This window comes from Schistocerca serialis, chromosome 6 (genome assembly GCF_023864345.2).
Source record: "Schistocerca serialis cubense isolate TAMUIC-IGC-003099 chromosome 6, iqSchSeri2.2, whole genome shotgun sequence".
Lineage (NCBI taxonomy): Eukaryota > Metazoa > Arthropoda > Insecta > Orthoptera > Acrididae > Schistocerca > Schistocerca serialis.
In genome coordinates, this window is record NC_064643.1 from 108,445,936 (window position 1) to 108,469,016 (window position 23,081).

General features: G+C 39.6%; 1 protein-coding gene across 1 annotated transcript in view; it reads left to right on the plus strand.

Moving 5' to 3' along the window:
- Window positions 1-23,081, plus strand: part of LOC126484669 (uncharacterized) — a 300,769-nt gene that overhangs the window by 70,665 nt on the left and 207,023 nt on the right. Inside the window, exon 5 of the mRNA XM_050108262.1 lies at window positions 11,695-11,857. Coding sequence (XP_049964219.1) covers window positions 11,695-11,857 — 163 coding nt within the window. The remainder of the gene's footprint in view (window positions 1-11,694; window positions 11,858-23,081) is intronic.

Genomic DNA, 23,081 nt, shown 5'->3' on the forward strand with positions numbered 1-23,081 from the left:
AAGTCCTACCGCAGCTACTTCATATGATCAGTTTATGCAACAAACAGCGCCTGCAGAATTTGTAACCAATCAAGAGCTTCCACTTCCACATTCATCAGCTACTTACTTAGCTACCTATAATAATATTTGATTTTTTGGCATTTTTAATTTTTCTATGTTTTTAATTGATGAATAATACCAAATTTTCAATTATTTTCGAATTTCATGTATTATTCATTATTATGTTTTAGTTGAAATTTTGTCTTTGAATTGTAAGAAGAGTTACTAAGAATAAAAGAATTTAAAAAATGTGTGTATTTATTATACATACCTGAAGATACAATCCTTTCAGCACATTGTAGATGGCATCACATGTCTCTGGAATTATTTTGCCAAGAGCTTGGCGTGATATTATAGTAGAATATTTGAGACATTCATACGATCTACCCGTTGCAAGAAACTTCCGAGTAGCTGTCAGTCTTTAATGGGCATAAATAGAAGTTCTCATAACTGTATTTTTCCTTTGTATTAAAGGAGTCACAAGCGACAATAGTTTTTGGTAGGCGTCTTCAGTCATCCACAAATAATTACGATAATCTGAAGGTTCTTAACATAACTCTTTTACTAATTTAGTATGAGTGTATTTATTTCTCTTTGTAAACAACTCTCTATACCACGTTTTTCATTTTTGCTTCCTTTTACACTTCGTGGCCACTAACAGACCGACTAATGCGATAGCGTTGTCTTCTTGTCTGCTCGCCATTTCTCGACTGACTGGGTTAAAATCTTCCGGTTTACCACAGCGCGTGTGTGCTCCAGCCTGCACAGGTATACCTTTCTGGTATACTTGTGCAGGTTTATTTGACAGGTGTACCAGAACATGTGTGGCGGGCTTAACACACGCCCTAACAAGGCCTAGACCCAACCATGCTCATACTAGCAGTTAAATTTAGCTTCAGTTTCATACTGAAGTTTTGCTTTTCCAAATTAAAGTGCCAGGCCATAACAGTTTGCAGGAACCCTAATAATTGTTCAACCAATAATATTGCCCTCCAGTGGATGTAACTGGTTAAGAATGGCAATAACGATCTATCCGCTAATTTGTGTGTAATTATGGGTATTGGTACCCTAAATAAGTTAACCAATTAATTACTCAGTATTGCCCTACTATTCAAAGGAAACTTACCAAACTCAGTATTTTATCAGCATCTGCAGACTGTTCTTACAATTTTGGTAAGACTTGACTTCATATGACTGTTTTACATAAAACCTGAACAACTGTCCCGTCAAATAAAAACATGTAACAGTTAGCACTTGGGCAGTGCTGAATAAAACAGCAAGAGAATGCCTCATACTGGAAAAGGTCCACTCAGTCAGTGTCACCTAGAGAGAAGGCTAAGCAGCCCACGTACCAAGAGCAGTTGTACAAGTCTTGTCAACCCAAGAGCAGTTTCCACTGGCAGCCACTTCTAGAAACTTTTTCTGGCTAAATATTATATTTCTAGTGGCACACATCATTATTTTAACCAAATTGCTCTTATCTCAATTATTTTGTACACTAATACTCAAACTTATCTGTTTTACAGTAATACACTCAAACTTATCTGTTTTGGCACTGAAAATCCGAAATTTATGCAGGGACTGATGGCTTCATTAGGCCTACACACGTTTCTAACGACACACAAATTAACATGTTTAAAAATGTGAAATCAACCAAAAAAATTAAATTTCAACATTGATGATGTAGAATTTTGAAATTATTTATATTTTTATTCTAGCCATCATAATAATGAAAAACTCCAAATTAAATATATGTTGCTCTTTTCATTTTAGAGTTTTTGACCTTAAAGTGACCAAAAACTGTGGCATTTTTGGCATGCTTTGAAACCTTAATTATTTGTGTTACAGACTGAAATTTGTACCACTTTATTTAGTTTCTTCCAAGGTTTAAAAATGTATGCTACGTTACAAGATCCACAAAAATGTAGAATTCCAAAACCAATTTTTTTAATTCTTAAAATTTTGAAAGTAGATTTTTTGTTTTGGGAAAAAAAGGAAGGGTTACTTGTGCACTATATGTAATGTATGTGCTAAATCTCATGATGGTATTCCAGGGGGAATATACTGAAATAAATTTAATTTTACTGAAATTTCCTTTGCTAACTACATCAGAACTTTTGCAGACTGGTTCATAAAACTACAATCCATAAAACTAAAGTTAAAATGATATTAACAAATTAACTGTAGTGCAATTCTGCAGCGGCGGTGTATAAACTGCAGTAGTTTAAAAGAAAAATGTACTCTGCAAGCTGCTCATTAAGTATTTTTTATTTTACTTGTGCACACAGAACCATTTAATCCAGTTTACAAGGTGTGTTCAGTGGATGTCAGATCAACTTCTAAAGCTGTTTGGCTTATGATTTATGAATTACAACTAACATAACAGAAAATAAATACTACCAATAAATAATAATCAAACGAAACCTTTAAATTTTATTCACAAAATGATGGACTTCAGTAGAGATCAATTCTTGAAACAAAATTACCAAAGCACTGAAAGGGGAGCAGGTTTCTGCAACGCAACATATGATGCACTATTCAAGTTTATTTGTAGCAATCTTTCTGAAATAGTAGTAGTGGCATTTTGCACAGAATGCAGTAAGATTCAGTACAGTCTGAGGATTCCAGCACTTAACTTCACTGGCATGCATTACTAGGTTTGTGTAATGGTGTTTCAAAAAAGTGTTGCTTTTTTTACTCTTAACAGGTAATGTGTTAGTATTATTTAAATTAAAGAATTTTACGTTTTTATATTTCTTATAGGTTTCATCTTTTTGTTGCTTGTGATTTATCTTTCCTTGATTGCTTAAGAAAACACACTATGGATAAAAAGTGGTACAAATCTTGTTGCAATCCCTTAAAAAGAAATTCACACTGGGCAAGTATAATGGGAATGCAACTTCTTGGATGATTGATCTGAACATGGGTACGGAAGAAAAAATGAAAATCTGCACTTCATGTAGAGAGAAATTATCAGTGAAACAAAACCTGAACTACTGATAACTGAAAGCAAAGAAACTTATGGAAAGAGACAACTGAGTTGTAGCACATCTGAAGACCCTGAGTTTGTGGCTGAAAAAGGCTTGCATTTGTTGAACATCTCTTTTCCTTCAATAGATGCGAGGGTCACTCCAAAAGAAATGCACACTATTTTTTTTTTTTTTTTAAATCCATCTTTTATTCTACATATTTGAAAGTTTTACAGTATGTAGATACATCCTTTAGGGACAATATTTTCATTTCTCCGCATAATTTCCATCCCTCTCAACTGCCTTACGCCACCTGTATACCCGCATGGTAAAATTCTGGACCAACCTGTTGGAGCCACTGTTTGGCAGCCTGCACAAGGGAGTCATCATCTTCCAACCTTGTTCCACAAAGAGAGTCTTTCAGTTTCCCAAAGAGATGATAGTCACATGGAGCCAGGTCAGGACTGTAAGGCGAGTGTTTTAGTGTTGTCCATCAGAGTTTTGTGATCGCTTCCATGGTTTTTTGACTGACATGTGGCTGTGCATTGTCGTACAACAGCAAAACATCCTGCTTTTGCCAATGTGGTTGAACACGACTCAGTCGATCTTGAAGTTTCTTCAGTGTCGTCACATATGCATCAAAATTTATGGTGGTTCCACTTGGCATGATGTCCATAAGCAAGAGTCCTTCGGAATCGAAAAACACCGTAGCCGTAACTTTTCCAGCAGAAGGTTTGGTTTTGAATTTTTTTTTTTTTTTCTTGGGTGAATTTGCATGATGCCACTCCATTGATTGCCTCTTCGTCTCTGGTGAAAAATGATGGGGCCATGTTTCAACACCTGTCACAATTCTTCCAAGAAATTCGTCTTTACTATCCTCATACTGTTCCAAAAGTTCGCTGCATACCATTTTTCTTGTTTCTTTGTGAGCCACTATCAACATCCTGGGAACCCAGTTGGCACAAACCTTTTTTAATGCCAACACTTCCAGTATTCTGCAAACACTTCATTCCTCTACCCCAACATAGCGTGACAATGCATTCACTGCGATGCGTCTGTCAGCAGTCACTAATTCGTTAACTCTCTGCGCATTGTCTGGAGTGTGTGCAGTATGAGGCCTGCCACTGGGAGGACAATCCTCAATATTGCCGTGCCCACTTTCATCGTGTAACCTGCTTGCCCACCGACTAACTGTATTGCGATCAACAACAACATCTCCATACACCTTTTTCAACCTCTTGTGGATGTTTCCCACTGCCTCATTTTCACAGCATAGGAATTCTATGACAGTACGTTGCTTCTGACGAATGTCAAGTGTAGCAGCCATCTTGAAGACATGCTGTGATGGCGCCACTCATGGGAACAGGTTGAACTTAGTTTGAAAACAAGCAGGAATGTTGTATCTACACAATGTAAAACTTTCACACATTTAGAATGAAAACTGTATTTTTTCAAAAATAGTGTGCATCTCTTTTGGAGTGACTCTCGTATATCCCCAGTAATAAAGGATTGTATCAGCTCAAAGAAATGTTGCAAAATAAAGCCGACAAAATTACATTGAAATTAAGTGATACATTCTTTCAGAGAGAAAGGGGTGATAATCAGAAAATATGTGTCCCTGTAATGATACACAAACACAAATGATTGACCAGTTTAAAGACAAGTTTCACATTTCTAGTAAAAGTGAAAAATTTTTGGTTTTAACTCCCCTAACCAAAGTTGCCTGTGCACTTATACAGAAAGAGTTTGGAGTAAGCAGCTACATGGCAAGGGGGAAAAAATAGTGGAAGTAAACTACTCCTGACCTTAGGCCTGGACAGTCCTTGTCTGCTAAAACAGTTCTGTTAGTGAAAGAGTTTTATTGCAATAATAATATTAGCAGGTGAATGCCTGACAAACATTATTACATTTCTATGAGCAAAGATCGTGATGGCAAGCCAATGATTGTTCAAAACACATCAATTTTAGGAAACCTAGGAGAAGTGTACAAACTTTTCAAATCAAATTTTATTCTCAAAATTTTCTGTATTAAGACCAGAAATTGTATTATAACTGGAGCTAGTGGGACTCACATTGTTTCCATTTATACAGCTCATCAAAATGTGAAAGTAATGCACGAACTACAGGATGGTAATGAGTAACAATATTGTTAGAACTTGTATGTATAGTATGTATTGCAAAAATGTTCCACCACAAAATTCTGCACAATGTATAAAATGAAAGCTCAGTTCAGGCTTCACTTACTTTTGTTAAATATGTTTTTCTTTCTAGGGATGGCATCCTTCAAAATGCTTTGATTTTTCTTTCTAATGAAATTGTCAAGAAAAACATTTGTAAAAATCCATGTTACTTTTTTGCAAGTATCTTGAGCACTGTGACTTCCATATTCTTTCCCAAGGCAGGTCATTCATTAAAACTGAATTCCAAGCCAGATTTGAAACCAGTTCTCTTTGGTTCGGTACTTTAATAAACTCAGTTTCAAATTTGTCATGCAATTACGTAACTGTCAGGCAAATAGTGACAACCACACTGATAACTTGAGAGCAAGGAATGAGTAGTTTGCTTCCATTCACATTCTGTATTAGGAAATACATTTTTTGTTCATTTAAAATGTCATCTAACTCTAGAAATCTTTACAAAGCTCCATTTTGTATGTTTCACAACTGAATAGCTATGTATGTTACAACAGGCAAATCTTCATTGCAATTTTCAGTAATTTCTGATGGATTAACTACCATTCTGTCATACAGGCAAGGAATCTCGATGTCTGTATTTGCTATTTCTCAATGTCTGTATTTGCTACTTCAAAGAAAATATCCTGTATGGATTGTATGCTGATCTCGCTGAAAACAGTTGATTTTAAATTTAGCCTAATTACAGACAGCAAGCAAAGCTTCTTTTCTACCTCGTACCTGCCTGACGAGACAGTGTATTGACCTCTACATAATTGCCTATACTTTCCAAATCTCTCTTCAAGCAAGTCAGTCTGAAACTTTGCAGGTAAAAAGTAAGAAAACTGCAACTCACGAAGACAATATTCAGACAATTCAGTAAAAGCCTGTGTTGCTTGCATGAATGATAAACATGTTTCTTCTGTTAGTGAGCCCTCAGGATATTTAATGTTTATTTTTTTCTCATCTTCTTAGCCATTCTAACATTCTGTTAAGATACGCATACTTGGGGTCAGATACTGTACATTGTTTTAAAGGGCGCGTGGAAACCTGTTACCTATAACTGGTGTTTTTACATTAGCTATTTCCCATCAACAAGGCAATGTAATTGCTGTTTCTACACAGTGAAGTAAGGAGTGATTTGGACCCAGAGTTTGAAGGGCATTAGTTGTGCCGTACTGAAAAGTTACAGAGCTTCTGTAGCATTTTGTTTTTCAAAGTTAATCTGCTATAACAAGAACAAACACGATTTATGGGATATAGTAATTAATAGAGCAACACGTAAGATACAGATTGAACTTAGTAGTGAACACGTTGGTGCACTGATCTCACAAGGCATTGAGATTACGAGTTACAGAAAACACCAGTGGTGGCGCTGATGTCCATTTCGTCACCCAATGATTGCAGCAGCTGCAGCATATGGCAATCAGACACCGGCTGGTAGGTGTAGAAGAGATGAGGGGGCAGGTTGCTGCATATTCCTCCCACTCGTGAGAGGCTGTATGGCAGGACTGGGGATGGCATCTCCATAGCGAAGACCTTCTTTGTCAAGGTATCAGTTGGCGCCAGATGAATCAGCGGGGCGTCAGAGATGACAGCTGCACAGGACCCAGCAATGGAGGTGGTAGCAGGGGCTGCGGCATCAGGGGCAGTGGAGGCTGCACTGGCTATGGAAGTCGAGGAGTGGGGACAGAGGCAGGAACCCCAGACAGTGATCTGCCAGGCAGTGTGGCGCGAACTGGGCCTTCTGACACAGGATATCGGTGAGAGTGGGACCGGGGGAAGCTGTGTGGGCACTCCGGAGTCGGCCCCACTGTGCAGTGCTGCAGGTTGTTGCAGGGACAGGACATCCACCCATCAGGATTGTGGATGACACACAGGTGACAGCCCTGGTGACGCTCAATGATGGTAGGAACCCAGTTACGCCAGCGGCCAAAACCACGAGTCCAAACAGGTGCACCAGCTGGAACCATCACAGAGTCAGTGATGCCGAATGCAGCAGATAATGGAGGATCTGTAGTTGGTCCTCCCCCCCCCCCCTCCCTTCCCCCCCCCCCCCCTCCCCTCCTCCCCCGTCCCGTCCCAGAGGTGAAACTATACAAACTCAAACAAAAAAAAAAAAACATCTAAAGCAGCTTCAGGGGACATGGCAGATACGTACTTTCAGTGTTTTAAACATATAAACCATGCTTTTGGCCTCACCATTAGATTGAACATGAAACAGGGGAGCTGAGAGATGGAGAACACCACTAGCCTGACATAAAGATGCAAAAACTCAAGAAACAAACAGGAAGCCTACAGAAGTCCCTCAATTGCAAAAATCTTAGACAAGGTCGAAACAGTTTTTGTCCTGGATATGGATGAGCAAATCGCCACATGGGGAAACTTAGAACAGGTGTCCATTACAATGATCCGATACTGATTCAGGAAGGGCCCAGCAAAATCGACATGTAGACATTCTCACGGGTGCTGCGGCATTGACCAGGGGAAAAACAAAGCCCACATGCATGAATAAGTGGCATAATGCCCAGCCAATACACATGCTGACGGGCCAAAGCTTTCTTGCGAGCGGTCCGGCAATGACCGACAAGGGAATTGGTAATCACACGCCAGGGAGCTGTGTCCTCCATCACTAACAAAAGAACCCGTGAATCACAGAAAGGTGGGCAGCAAAATAATTATGCAAGGGATCCGAGATAAGGCCCTGGGTTTTTCCAGCCAATTGTGCAGCACAAAAGAGAGGATCCAACTAAGTATAGGATCTGTTGTAACAGGTGACGCTATCATGGCACTAGTAATGGCAAAACCATAGACTGTGTTCTGGTTCTCAAAATCGAAATGGAAACAAAGCAACTCGTTCTGCTCGAAAGCTGGATCCAGCCCATCAAAATGCGAGTTAAGTCATCGGCGTTGGTGTGTTGTGATGTCAGCTGGTAATGAATATGTTACTTATAACGGGAGAGGAAAGAGAGCCCACTGCTCCAAATGGTGCACTGACTTGTGTGGCACAGCAACCAATGGCCTGTGATCCATGACTAAATGGTACTTAGAACCATACAAGAAGACATGAAACTTTTTGAGGACAAACACAATTGCTAAAGCCTCCTTTTCAATCTGAGAATACCACAGCTGAACTGGAGTTAGTCTTAGGGGCATAAGCAATAGATCTTCACACATGTCTGCGTATTTGTGCATCAAGACCATGTTGAGAGGCATCTGTAGCCAACCTGAGATGCTGACCCAGCTGGAAAGTGGCCAGACACAGGGCAGATTGAAGCTTAGATTTAAACAAATTGAATGCTCGGTCACAAGCTGGGTACCAGAAAAAGGCACATTTTTACGCAAAAGCATTTGAAGGGACTGAGCAACAGTGGATGCATCTGGTAAAAACTTATGGTAATACGCAACTTTACCTAGAAATGCATGCAGTTCCTTGACAGAGGTCGGCTGTGGCAAAGCCGCAGTTGCGTTAACATGCTGTTGCAGCAGCTTGATCCCTGTGTGAGAAACCTCAAAGTCTAGATACACAATTGATGGGTGAAAAAATTGAGATTTGGCAAGATTGCACTTGAGAACCACAGACTGCAAAACAGAAAACAACAATCAGAGATTTCTAAAGTGGTCTTCAGTGGAAGAACCTTAAACAATAATATCATCAAGGTAATTGATTCAGCCAGGCACAGAGGCTGTCAACTGTTCTAAAAAGCACAGAAAAATTGCAGGTGCACTCATGACACCAAAGGCAAGTGCTGACACCGATATAGGCTGAAAGATGTATTGACAGTGAGAAAGCGCCTAGTGACCTTGTCCAAGGGGAACTGGAGGTACCCTTCTGACAAATCAATCTTGGAAAAGTACTGGCCACATCATAATTTTACAAGCAGCTCATCAGGCCTGGGGAAAGGGTACATATCTGTCATGGACTGTGATAGATACACACACTGAAGCATCCACAGAGGTGAATCTTACCTCTCGGCTTCATAACGATGATCTTTGTTGTAGCCCATTCACTTTAAGAAATAGGCCGAATGACACTTGATCGGTGTCAAACAGCCTAATTCGGCCTTGACACAGTCACATGATGCAACAGGCACGTGGTGCCCCCCCCCCCCAAAAAAAAAAGAGAGCAAGTGGACTCCATGGTAATGTGGGCCTAAAAGCCGGTAGCACAACCAACCCCAGGGGAAAACAGAGACGAACTTGATCTGGCACTAAATATACTTAATTGATAATAGAGAAACCAACAGTGTTAAATGCATTCAACCAACTGTTTCCCACCCTGTACTCCTCCTCTCTATTTCCATTCACACATACAAATTCACCTAACTAGTCACATCTGACAACTCTCCTTCTTCACCCTTAACCATCTACAACCTTCATTACAATTCTATTTATTTATTTTTTCTTTGACCTCATTGTGTCTTCACACCAGTTCCAGTAGGTTTTCATCTTTCACTGTTGCCCTACTCCCTCAGTAACAAGACTTGTGGCACTATAGCAGGCACAATGTGTGATCTTATGGATGAAATGTTGTGGTGATTTGTGTACATAGCAATTTTAACTTTTACTTTTGACGTGCCAACACATCATTCATGTCATAGGTTGTGCATGTGGAGATTTAATGGAAAGATTTTGTGTGCATCTGGCACAAGATGTTTACAATAATCTGTGCAAAGGTCTGATGATGGTAACATAAGTTTTACAGAAACCAGTCATCCACAATACAATGTTGTTTTTTTGCAATCTTGGCTAAGAAGTTTTTCTTCTCCTAAGACAGTAAATGCAGATCACCCCTTCATACTCAGTATGAGTAAACTAGAACGTACCGGTATTTTATGAGAATGTTGACTGTAAATGCTGTTATATGTTATAATCAATCAGAATAACAACAATCAGAAGCATATTTTTAAGATAGGAAAACAGTCTATTTGAATATCTGGTGTAATGGAGACCCACAGTGAGGCTCCTTTCAAATTTTTTCAAGTACTATTTATGCTGTCTCTCATGAGTATCCAGTATTTTTGTGTCCTTCACAGTGATCACTTAACATCCGATCTCTCTCTCTCTCTCTCTCTCAATGCACTGTATATTTTCTTCATCCACTAGTACTCCTATGTTCAGAATTCTGGTACATCTCCTGGCTTCTGCGTGCAGGATAACTTTTGCAGTTATTTTCTCTACCACACTGTGTAGTTCCTGTTTGGATGTCAACCCCTCAGATGTTAGTTCCCGGAGGTTTGAAATTGCTTAATTTATGTTTTAAGGTACTATCCAACTTTTCAAGATGGTAAAAAAAAAGAAACTGCTCCTTTGAGTGATGAAATGTATTTACTGAGTTCCACTGCAAGCTCTTGGGCAGATGTCTTCTCAGAGTGGCAATTTCGGTTAACATTCCAAGAGGCCTTTCAACATGTAGAAGCTTTTTTATCTGATTTTTGCAGAAATCTTTCATGCTACCTTTTCCCTGCTGATAAGGTGGTCCATTCAGAAAAGCATTCTGGATTTTAACCACTTTGGCTTCAGACCATAAATTGCTAAGAAAACTGTTTCAAACTACTTGTAACTTAAATTTTTTAAGTTACTTTGATTTCCCCATGTCACAACATCTGGTTGTAAAAGTCTTTCAACAAATTTAATTTTCTGTGTGTCTGTCATATCGGGTACAAAATTATCCCTACAATAGTGAGTGAAGTGTACTAGATGGGATTTCCCATCCTCAGAAAAAGATTCCACTTGTACATGACCCCTTACAACACTACTGTGAAAATGTCTTGAAAAACCAAATTCCTGCAAATTCTTTAATTTGACACAAAAATTTACCCGTTATTGGTTTGTTTAAGATTATATTATTTCTAATTTACTGATATTTTGCATTACAGAGCTACTCCTAAATGTAACTTCATTAAGTACTTCACCTATTTGTCCTTAGGTGCTGCCACTGACACACACTATGTGCATCTCTAAATTTGACTCACCTGTGGAGAGTTCTGATTTTAAATTGTGGTCTTTGTCTGAATAAGACAGTGAACTCATTTGAATTTCTGTTCATTACTGAACTGTACAGAAGAGCATCCTTTTCTCATAGGACCACTGTCAGCTTTTAAACAAGTTTCCACGTCAGCCATCCTGTTCCTTTAATTTCTGCATTTTATTTGCTAGTGTCAACTTTCTCACAAAGCTCTGCCCTCAATGCAAAATTTGACGATACTATTCCCACTTTAACAACACCTATCTTTTTCAATCATTTTGCTGTTCATCACATTTAATGTGTTTGACTAGCATTCATTATAAGCCTTCAATTGACTGAGAGATGCCATAATCCAAATTAAAACATCAGAAAGGTTCTGATGTTATGAACAGCAGTACTTTGTTCACTTAACACTAAACTCATGTGGCTCACCATTACTCTCCGAGTTGTTTTTATGTCAATGTTAGCATTTGTCTTGGTTTTACACTGAATGTATCATTCATTTTCAAAAGAAAAAATACAAAAAGTACTTATCTTGTGTCCATAGACAGACACACACCTCAAGCAGTTCGAGCTGGACCAGCTGGAGGGTGCCATGAAACTCGAAGAGGGTGTGGTTGTCGAGACACCGCCTCCGCAACAGAAGCACCCCCTGCTGTCGATGCTGCTGCTTCAGCCATCACCAACACGTCACCAACCGACGCCACTGGGTGAGGATGCACAATTACTGCACAGCCCAGGCCAGCGGCAAACCAGTGTGCTTCTCGAAGCAGTGCCACAGCGTGATACAGAACCAGGGTTGGTGGGGCTGCAACACCCGGGCACACCACCCGACACACAGTCAGTGTGCATGTCACCCCCGCACGTCTCGGGCGCTGCCACTGTAGCCTCTGCCACCGTGCTCTCTGACGATGTGGAGTGGTTCCCACAGTCAGCTATGCACTGTCTGGTGCCAGAGCAGCTGGACCTGCGGCCCAACTGCACAGCGGACAATATGATTGAGCCACAGGACGTGCCTGTCCTGGCCTCTGCCAGTGGGGTACTGGGGGCCACGTCTGCGTCCAGGGGCGACTGCTGCGGACTGCCGACTGAGCACGCACCACACAACCAGCACCGTGGTGAGGAGAAAGTGCCAGTGCGGCAGATGTGTGATGGCTCCATCTCACCCACAGTACAACAATACCACAACCAGCACCACCATGAGCTGGTGTCACTGCTGTCGCGGCAGAATCCCGCATCAGATACCTCCTCCTCCAGGGACATCCTCAATGATGAGGCATTAATGTCACTGTCAGCGCTTGAGCTCAACAAGAAGCTGCACGGCTACCCACGTGAAGAAGTGGTCAGAATCAAGCAGAAGCGGCGCGCACTCAAGAACCGTAGCTACTCACAGAAATGCCGCAGCAAGTGGCTGCAGCAGCGCCAGGAGCTCAGGGGCACTAACCGCGCACTCGTTGCTGAGCTCAGGCGCCTCAGGGGGGAGCTGCTGCGTATCACACAGCAGCGCGACCTGTACAAACAATACCTCGAACAGCAGATGCACGATACTGTCTCTGCACCACCTCCGTACCATGACACTGCCTCCGCCACCTCGCCTACCGCTGCCAACTTAGACACGTGTGATGTTAGCATGAGGTGTGAGCTGCCTGATCCTGAAGTGCCACCACCATGACAGTACCATCCAACACTCTCTGTTAGCAGTGCAGGACACAGTAAAACATGGACTCTGGAATATGGCACCTATCTCTCTGTAGCCTGCCCTGACATTCCTCCCTTACGGAAGGCATGAGTGGACACGATCAGGTCACCCCCTCATTTCTGTCACTTCCCTGTCTACTACCACACAATTCATGCACCAACCTTTGTAGTGCGCCAACTGGTTGGAACTCGAGATCTAGGTCAAAACAACAAGGGATCGTACTGTACCAATGTCGCGATGTATGGCTTTCTGCCGCTCAAAATTGCTTGAGCGAACCATTCGACCTATACAGCAAGAATTAGGTACAGTTTTTGTATTGACAGTTGGTATTGTGACTGTGGATCACTATCTGATCACAGAAGATTCCAATAGTAGCCAAGCGCGCGGCAAACACTTGAAGCCTAGCTTATACAGTAGTTGCACTCTTAGACAACGAATTGAGGACAGATCAACCCTTTCATGATTAGCAACTGCAACAATAATAAACACTGATGAGACAACTTACTCAAATGCTAGATAATAACAAATAGCATTTTCACTTTATTCAGAATTTGAGGTCATACAGCAATGCTACTACGCCACAAATAGATACCACCAAAATATCCAAATGACACTGACAGTCACTATCTACCAGCAATGATGAGACTAGCAGAATACAGCGACAACACCTGTTATCTCCATATCGTCCAAAACAAGACACCAAAATTATTTCAATACATTACCTGTTTATATTATGTCAAGCTAAATCGTAAATCCAGCTTGCAATTGTCCTCACAAACAACAACTTCCTTCCAGTGCAGAACAATCTCTCTTTTAATAACTTTTAACGTTCATCTCGGGTATTAAGTGAGTGCAAAGGCTGATTCATATTAAACTTGTATTTAGACAATGTTTATACTGGTATAAAGATAACTGATGTAATTATTCTATTTCTTTGTGTGTAGTCTATCATTGCTACATAAATAATGATACGTAATGTATTCCACAGATTAACCACCACACCTCTGTGAGTATGATTGCTGACTTTTCATAACAACTTCAGCTAACTTCAGTTCTGATTTGTACTCACTTAGAACTTTTCTTACTTAAATGTAATCTTGTTAGCTTTTATTAGTATCGGACTCTTGTGTAGTTTGCGTATACCAATGCAATTAAGTGATTTTCACTGAAACCAAAGCTTCCTAATACCAACTCGAGATTATGTTCCGCAGGAAGCTAGTAATATCTCTGAAACTTAAATCTTTGCTTTCATTGGAATGCAAGAGTTTCTACTGATTCACCTTTATGTAATAAAACTGTTTTCAGAAATCGTTCATCATTCAATTTCAAACAAAATAAGTTTCCCTTTGACTTTGAAATTAAATATCCTTCAAACACATCACTTTTAGATTGACACTTAAACTTGCAGTTACAACACAATGAATTACATGCAACAGCCACTAAGGGCACAGCCTCATAAAGATTTCTTTCGACCCAAGAAAAACTTGTCTTTATTTGGGCTAGATATCTCAATACAAGTTCAAATCTCGTAAGTGAATGAGTGACAGCAAAGACTACACACCCTCCACAGAAACGGAAATTCAGGAACAAACAAAAATATAAACAGAAAACCTAGGTGCCACCACCTCTTTTGCCTTAACCTTAATTAACAATTCATATAAAACTGAGCCTCTTAAGGTGTTAGCATGACACGACCTGCTGAAGTTCCCTAAATTAAATCAGGCCACTCGTCACTTCTACTAACCAAGTTTTTTTGTTTAGTTACATGTTGCTTGTTAATGGTTTCTTGCTATTCCCGTTGCTTACCAACTCAACCTACTGGTGCATTCTCTCATATCTAGATGAAACAATTCGAATATACACAAGCCAATTCTAGATCCGCTGTATGATAAGTGGGTTCGAGGCTTTCCCTTCTCAGTACACACCAGTCACTACCAAACCACCCCCAAAAACAGCTAGCAGCCCAATTACCTCTGGACGAGCCGGACAGAATATCAGGCTCTACCAATTCCCTAAAAATCATCAAGTGCAAATCTCTCTCTCTCTCTCTCTCTCTATCTCTCTCTCTCTCTCTAACACGGCTCACACTGTATTTATCACAGCAAAATAACCACTCCTTCCTCCCAAACAGTCCACAGGATGACACTCAATTGGCCACACAGAAACATAATTTCACCAAACCAGTGTATAATCCGCGACTACCTCAAAGTCCCGGAACCTACATATATTGCGTAGCTTGGCCTTGGGAGGAAAACTACAGTCGCAGCTACGTCTATCAACAGGGGTACTACCCAGAGGTTAACTTCATCAGTAAGCGGTCTACTGGGGAACTATTTTCTGATGTCATACAATGGGAACCATATACATGAACAAACATGCAATGCCACACCAACTTTTGACAGTTAAATTATTATTCCTTTTGGCTGTCAGGTAACGTTGATAGCAGCCGTCTGCGTCATGTTGCTGATGCAGCATCTCTGGAATCAGCAATGGTGAGTTGTTACATCACTGAAACTGCATGCGTTCACCACCTGTTTTCTCTGTGGTTCGCTTGTGTCGTCTAGAACATGTTTTATTGCCTTTTAATACATCATACACATATGATTATTGTATTCACCAGGTGTTATTGGCCATTTACTGGATCGGATGCACAGCAATTGTGATGGCAAATGAAATCTGTGCTTTTGACACAGCACACCCTCTCTGTCTATGTAAGCAATAGTTTTTCGTCCCTCTAAAACTATAGTTTTGGTCAGCCATGACATCAAAGTGATTGATGAGAATCCCTTGGGGCTATTAATTAGTAGCCGCTTGAGCTGAGGTCTGCATTTCTACACACAATGCTTCAGAATCAGACTTAGCCATCGTCTCAAGGTGACAGTCTTGTTAGAGTCCAGGCAACGAGAAAATGTGGCCAGTCCTTGCACCACCCGATGAAGATAGCTAGTACTGTTGTTGCAACAGTGTATGCTGAACGTGGGGTTGTCAGATTGGATGAGTCTTAAAAAACATACCACCTACTTATTATGATTCACAGTATCCATGAGCTGTAAACTCGTAATCTTTTTCTCTGGACCTCAGCTTGGCATGACTTCCTCTCTTCCCTCTCCTGATTGGTCTCGAACTTTGTTCTACTGTCATACGACACCTGCCTTGACCATCCTGACGGCTGATGGTCTGTTCAACCCCAGAGGCCATGCAGTTGTACTCCATACATTGGAATAGGTTGAAAATATTTTGAAACTTAATTTTTCATTTCCAATGCTTGCTTTGGATTCTCAGTCTTGTGTAAGGTTATAACGTTACCATTCTACATCTGTATAAATGGTAATGATATGGATGTGTGTGGACAAGTGGTTGTCTGGTGAAGGTGAAGCAGAGATGCAGAAGATGTAGGCAGCCAATGCTTGATGAAACAATTTATTGATTTGTAGGAAACGTGTAGAAACTATGTGCCCATTGACACACTAGTGTCAGCACTTCTCATCTGTGAGGCTTTGCTGTGGCTTTGCTAGCGGTGTATTCCAAGCTGCCTCACACTGCTGAGTCGGGCATTGGCGCCTCAGCCACTGTGGCTGTGTGTGGAGTGATCCCACATTCAGCATCAGTGATAGTCAGTAGTGTCGCCCAGGATCAGATCCCTAACTGATGGAGGAGGGTGCTGACTGGCATCGGTGGACGCCAATGTCTCAGACTTTGGAGAACCTCAGTTCAACCCTCAGCCTGCCCAGTTTGCCACTAGACCGATGGCCTGTGGTCTGCTCGAGATGGTGGCAGAAAGTTGGCAGCCTGACTGCAGAAACTGATACCAGTGGTAGACAACTCAATGTTCTGACAATGTTCCAGTAATCTGCCTAGTTGGATTGGGCCAAATTCTGAAGGGCTCCTAGTGAGAGTTACAGCTGGCTGGCAGTGGTGGCTCAGTTGCATAGTACAAAACCAGTAAGCTGTTACAAGTAGCCCGCTTACAGCATGATGATTTGTCCTACTTCACCTGTGCCACTTCAGTTTCTCCTCCTTGGAAAAATCCAGACCACCAGACTCCCAAATTGCACTTTTCATGTTCCCCACCAATCTGGTGTAAAAACTCTAGGTTAGCTGCTGCCTGCCTGTACTCTTTATTTCCCTTTTCATATGTACACTATTTACAACATTTCACATTCCTGAAACTCACTCTCTTGGTCCTTGGTTCCTGATTTTTATACCGTTTCACTTCAACTTTTAAAGGCCATGCTGTTTCTTCATTCATTCTGAATGATTAATGTGGACCCACAGGCTGAAGGATGGTGAGGGTAAAATCTGTGCAACCCTACACTCGAGGTAGTAATAAACAAGGCCTACAATCACCAAGTTTATGAATGTAACCAATGTGATAATTCATACTGAATGGAATTGGTGCCAATGTTAGGTACGGTATTTTTTCACATGAATAACAAGATGTTCCATTGATATACAGCCATTTTGAGCTACCAGCTTCTGGTCCAGGGAGGCTAGAAGGGTCGAGTCAAAGGTGTCATTTTCAATAGGTCAGTTTTTCCTTAGGCAAAACATGTAAAGGTATGTCCAATAAGTAAAGGAGAAAGTAGGTTCAGGGTTGTGGTTCTGGTGATGGTCATGGGTGACTGGAATATAGCACCAGAAATATCACAACAGTGCTATTGATCCACAAACTTTATCTCTGCAGCTCTAAATGTTATGTGCTGCTTAAGTAAACTTGGTGACAATTATTGTATCTGCTACTGAAAAGAGCCAGTGTGACCTAACATTTTGAAAGAATTCAGTCTTTCTTACAATCACCTTCTTAGGACACACTTATGTAGACTCCTCAAGGTGGAACAAGCTGAGCTCACATTACCCATATTAGCTTTGTGAGGCAGACTGAGTCACTCAGCCCATCCCTGTGAATTGTGAATTGTGGTTTGTTAGTCTCATAACATACATAATCTAAATGATTTGACTCAGGTACAGGAGACACGTCAAAATTTTGGTAAAGTTTTACCATATACATACAACACCTGATTTTAACAAATGGTACCATAACAATAATACAATATAAAAATGCACATACAATAAAACAAACTAACAATTAATTACAACAACTGATTTTAACAAATGGTATAATAATAATAATAATAATAATAATACAATTTTGTTACACATACAATAAAGGCTAACAATTATTTACCCTTTGCTCAAATTATCATGTCATCCTCTATGAATTCTTCTACTGAATAGTAGCATTTCTCCCATAGAATCTGCTGTAGCCTTATTTTTAGACTCTCTGGCTTCGTATTAAATATATTTTTTTTTTCCCAATAGCTTGTTATATATTGTCATCCCCATATACTGTGGAGTTCGTGCATATAATTTCAATTGGTGTGTGGGTAACATAAAATTATTTTTATTTCTTGTGTTGTATGTGTGGTTAAAATGATTTTCCTCAAATAATTTTTGTCTGCTGTGTACAAAGATTATAATTTCATAAATGTATATGGAGGGAACTGTTAGGATTTGCAGGTTCCGAAATAATGGGCAACAAGATTCTGTTTGTTGTGCACTACACATGTATCTTATAATTTTCTTTTGCAGTTTCAGTATTCGAGATACACTACTTGAATTTCCCCAGAAAATGATACCATACCTAATGACAGATTCAAAATAACTATGATATGCTATTTTTCGTGTACTCATGTCAGTAGAGTTTGCTAGTATTTGCATTGCAAATGCAAAGCTGCTTAGTTTATTTGATAGGAACTCAATATGTGTACTCCAGTTTAAGTTGTTGTCCACATTTAGTCCTAAGAATTTGACTGTTAACTTCTTCCATAGGATGATTGTGATGATGTATTTTAAGATCCACACATTTCAAATGTTTGGTTTTGAAATGTACCGTATTGGTTTTTGCAATGTTCAGTTTCAAGCCATTTAACTGGAACCAGTTTTCTAGAGTACCCATTGTGCTCACAGTGGAGCTCTGAATTTTTTTATGCATCATCTTCAATTAAAACAGAAGTATCATCTGCAAACAGAACTGACGGGGAATTTATATTTATGGGCAAGTCATTTACATAGAATAGGAACAGGATTGGCCTCAAAATGGAGCCTTGAGGCACACCTTGTGATACTGTACTCCATTTAGAATAATAATTCACTGCATTTGATGTGACACTTACCCTTTGCTTTCTGTTGTGCAAGTGTGATGTGAGCCATTTCAGAGCTTTGTCCTTAATCCCATATTTGTTTAATTTGTGGATAAGGAAGTCATGGTTCACCGAGTCAAATGCTTTTGAAAGATCGCAGAAGATACCTGCAACTTTACTCCTCTGATCCAATGATTTGCATATCTTCTCAATAAAGTTATTTACTGCATCCAGTGTGTTTTTTCCTTGTTGGAATCGAAATTGGTTACTTACAATAATATAATTTTTTCAATAAAATTTTTGATCTGATTTGCAGCTACTTTCTCTAACACTTTTGACAGGATTGGGAGAATAGAAATAGGGTGATAGTTTCCCATATCTTCCCTCGACCCTTTCTTGAACAGAGATCTCACTTCGGCATATTTTAACACATCAGGAAAGCACCCCTGTTGAAAAGATTGGTTGATTATTTTAGTTAGCTCCCTGTTGAAAAGATTGGTTGATTATTTTAGTTAGCTGGGGTGCTATTATGTCATTTAATCACTTTACTTGGTGTCCCATCCCACCCAGCAGAATTTTTATTTTTTAATGACAATATAACATTTTTCACATCCTTTATTGTGACTTTTTTCAAATCTGTGAGATACTCAGCCTCTTGGTTGAGTCCAAAGGGATTTACTTTACTATGATATCCTGATACATCAACTTCTGACTTTGCTACATTTATGAAAAATTCATTTAAACACTCTGATATTTGAGCTGGATTTACAACAACATTATCATCTACTTTAATCTTAGTTATTTCATTACTACTGACTTTAACACCTAACTCTGATTTGACAACAGACCACATTGCCTTTGTCTTACTATTATGTTGTAAAATAAACTTATTGTTTGCCATTTGTTTTGCTGCCTTTACAAGTTTTTTGAATATGGCTTTATAATGTTTCACGTACACAGCAAAATGTCTGTTTTTGTTATATTTCAGTTCATTATGTAGTTGCCTCTTTGTGGCACTAGAAATTTTTATACCCTGAGTTATCCACTTAATCTTCCTAGTCGTTTTGTTACATTTGGTTTTAAGTGGAAAAGTTTCATTAAATATTTCAAAAAAGCTACCAAGAAATTTGTTAAAGTTAGTACTACTTGAGATACAGCTGTCATAAGGCCATTAAACCTCTCTTAACTTATTGCTAAATATAGTTAGGTTTTTTTCATTGAAGTTCCTTTTCATGTGGCTTTTGTTACATGAAATTTCTTTATAGAGTTGTGGTAGTTCAATGAATAATGCGGAGTGGTCAGAGATTCCTAAATCTAAGCAAAATTTATTAACATCTTCAAACACATAATTTGTTAAAATATTATCAATACAGGTCGCTGACTGTGCATTTATTCTAGTGGGTTGCATGAAGTTTGCTTTGAAGCCAAACGTTTTGTAACTCCAAGGTGGGAGACTAGTGCATGGGGCTTCCTCAGATCCCACTACAATCTTAAACTGGCATGGCAAATGAACTACTTCAGAAAAGAATCTCTATCCTTAAAGCTGAACACCAAAGATAACATACATGAAGGGTGAGCAGATGCAGACATATAAGAAAGAGGACAAACAGTTTCAAAAAGGACGACAAAGTTAGGAAAAAAGAGTACACATGAGAATATAAGTTCAAATTTAATAAATGAATTAAGTAATAGACATAACATACATTCCTTAACTTTTATTGGTGCTTCTCTGAAGGTCTAATTTTCTGTAGACGTGTAGGGTTGTTTAGCACATACTTGAAAAAGATACTTAAGGAAATTCTTTTAAATTATATTCAACCATAAACATACCTTTAACAGATTCAAGGTTAAACTTGTTCCTGTCATCGGTGCACTGGATTGTAATGAGCGACAATACTCTTCCTGCAGTTGCATTGTACCTTGATATACTGAAAAAGTATTTGGCAAGTTTTAAATATTGTGAATGACAATCAACAGACTTACTTTCACAGGAATATTTGGCCTGTTTTTTACTACAAGATAACCCTCTAAATTCAGGATCATTATTATTCTCTTTCAGAAATAGTCTAAAATTACAGAGTTGGTCAAAACATTTTACATCTTCAATTTCAAAAGTTTTACATTTATCTTGTTAATTACAGAAGGCTTTTTTCAACATCACTGTAGTTAACATCTTTTTTAAGAGACATCCATTTCAAACAGGAAAATTTGTCAGACATACAAAGCCATCGTTTTAAATATTCATGGCATGATTGATACAGCAACATAGCTTCCTCCATAAAAAGTTTAACTCCTTTATCAGTGCCTTCTTTTGTTGCAATTTTCAGCTCTTGTTCAACCTTTAGCAAATGAATTTTTCATTTAATCAGTCCTCAAGTAGGATATTTCTAAGAAAGAACATCTGAGAATGTACATCTGAGAATGTTTGCTTGCGTTTAGGCATTGCCAGATACTTTACAAAACTCAGTGGGTTACTATAAACAGCAAATCACATGAGTACTTAGAACGTGACACGAAACCTGTAATGCGAAGCCAAGACTTGTACTTGCTTATGGATTGAAAATGATCAGTAGTGAAAAATCTGTAAAATCAATGTGCCTGCTGTCACCTGTAGGTAAGGTATTTATGAAAAGAGCAATAGAATGGGAATAATTCAAATATAATTTTATTATGGTCAACTTTGCAAAAAGGAAGACAGTGTAAAAATCCACGTAGACTCCAGACAAAGAGATAAAATGGAGGACATGCCAAGATTTATTCGGACATCTGGTCACCCTACATTTGTGTGTCTACACATTATCATTCAGTAGCAACCTACATGCTGTTACAAGCTTGCGCAACTACATTGGTGTCCAAAATTAAAGAAACAAACTGCTCTTTCCCCATCCTGTGTCTAATTCATGATATAATCATACAAACTGTCAACAAATGACCATACGATCATGTTCTGCACAGAAGATGGCATTCCAGTCAATGGACAACCACACCAATTGATGATGTCAAGGCACCTATCAAACAGGGTAATGTTTGGCAGGTAGTCCCACATCCACAATTGATGTTTACAAAGTCACAGACACACTCTGCAGTGGAGGGCCATAAGAAGAATGGAAGCAGGACACTCGCAAACTGATGTGGCCTCATCACTAAATGTGAAGTGGTCTGTTATTTCTCGGACATGGCGACAGTTTATTGAGACTGGAATCTTATCCAAAAGGCCAGGGCAGGGCTGACCATGTGTAACATCAGAAAGTGAAGTGTACCATCCCAAACGTGGGTTTTGTCCGGGATTGACCGACACAGTTTTTAAGAAGGGGCTTAGCTGCTTGACCATAGTGAGAGGGAGACTTTGATCTGATTAAGCTGCTGGAATACCCAGTGTGAAGGGAACAAGCTCTGCAGAACTGTTAGTAATTTGAAGTGTATTCAAATTTAGACAATACAACCTAACTGCTGTAGCTGAGTGGCCAAGTCTGATAAAGAGACAGTGACTAATGAACACTGTTCTGTCTGTTCTAATGAAAGCCTTTCATGACCCATACCACAAATTGAGAGTCCCACAGTTACTGCCTAAAAGCCCATCAGCTCCTAGAGGTTCTCCAGAAGCCGAGTGGAGGGCTAGAGACGCCCCTCTTGATATGGTGACACACTGCGTCCTATGCCCTTCATTGGTTTCTCATGAAGTAGTGCTGTCCCCACTAGAAGGCCTTCTCACTTTCTCCCTCTCATTCCACACTCTCTCTCTAACAAGAAGTGCTGTATGCCTATTAGTTTCAATTCAAATCCTTATCAAGAACTCCATTGTCAGAAGTAATACACACAGCCCTCTTTGTGTGTTTAGCTTATAACTTTTAGCTTGTTATCAAGCACAGCTGCCCACGGCTGGTTGATGGGCACCATGCTTCCAAGACTGTAACTCCTCTCGTCACGCTTAAGATCTTACTGTTGCCTCATTTGTTACTAACAGTTGCCCATTTGATAAATAACAATGTATTTCAGACTTGGCTTTTCTCAGCCTCATCACTAAATGTGAACTGGTCTGTTGTTTCTCAGATGTGGCAACAGTTTATTGAGACTGAAACTGTATCCCAAAAACCA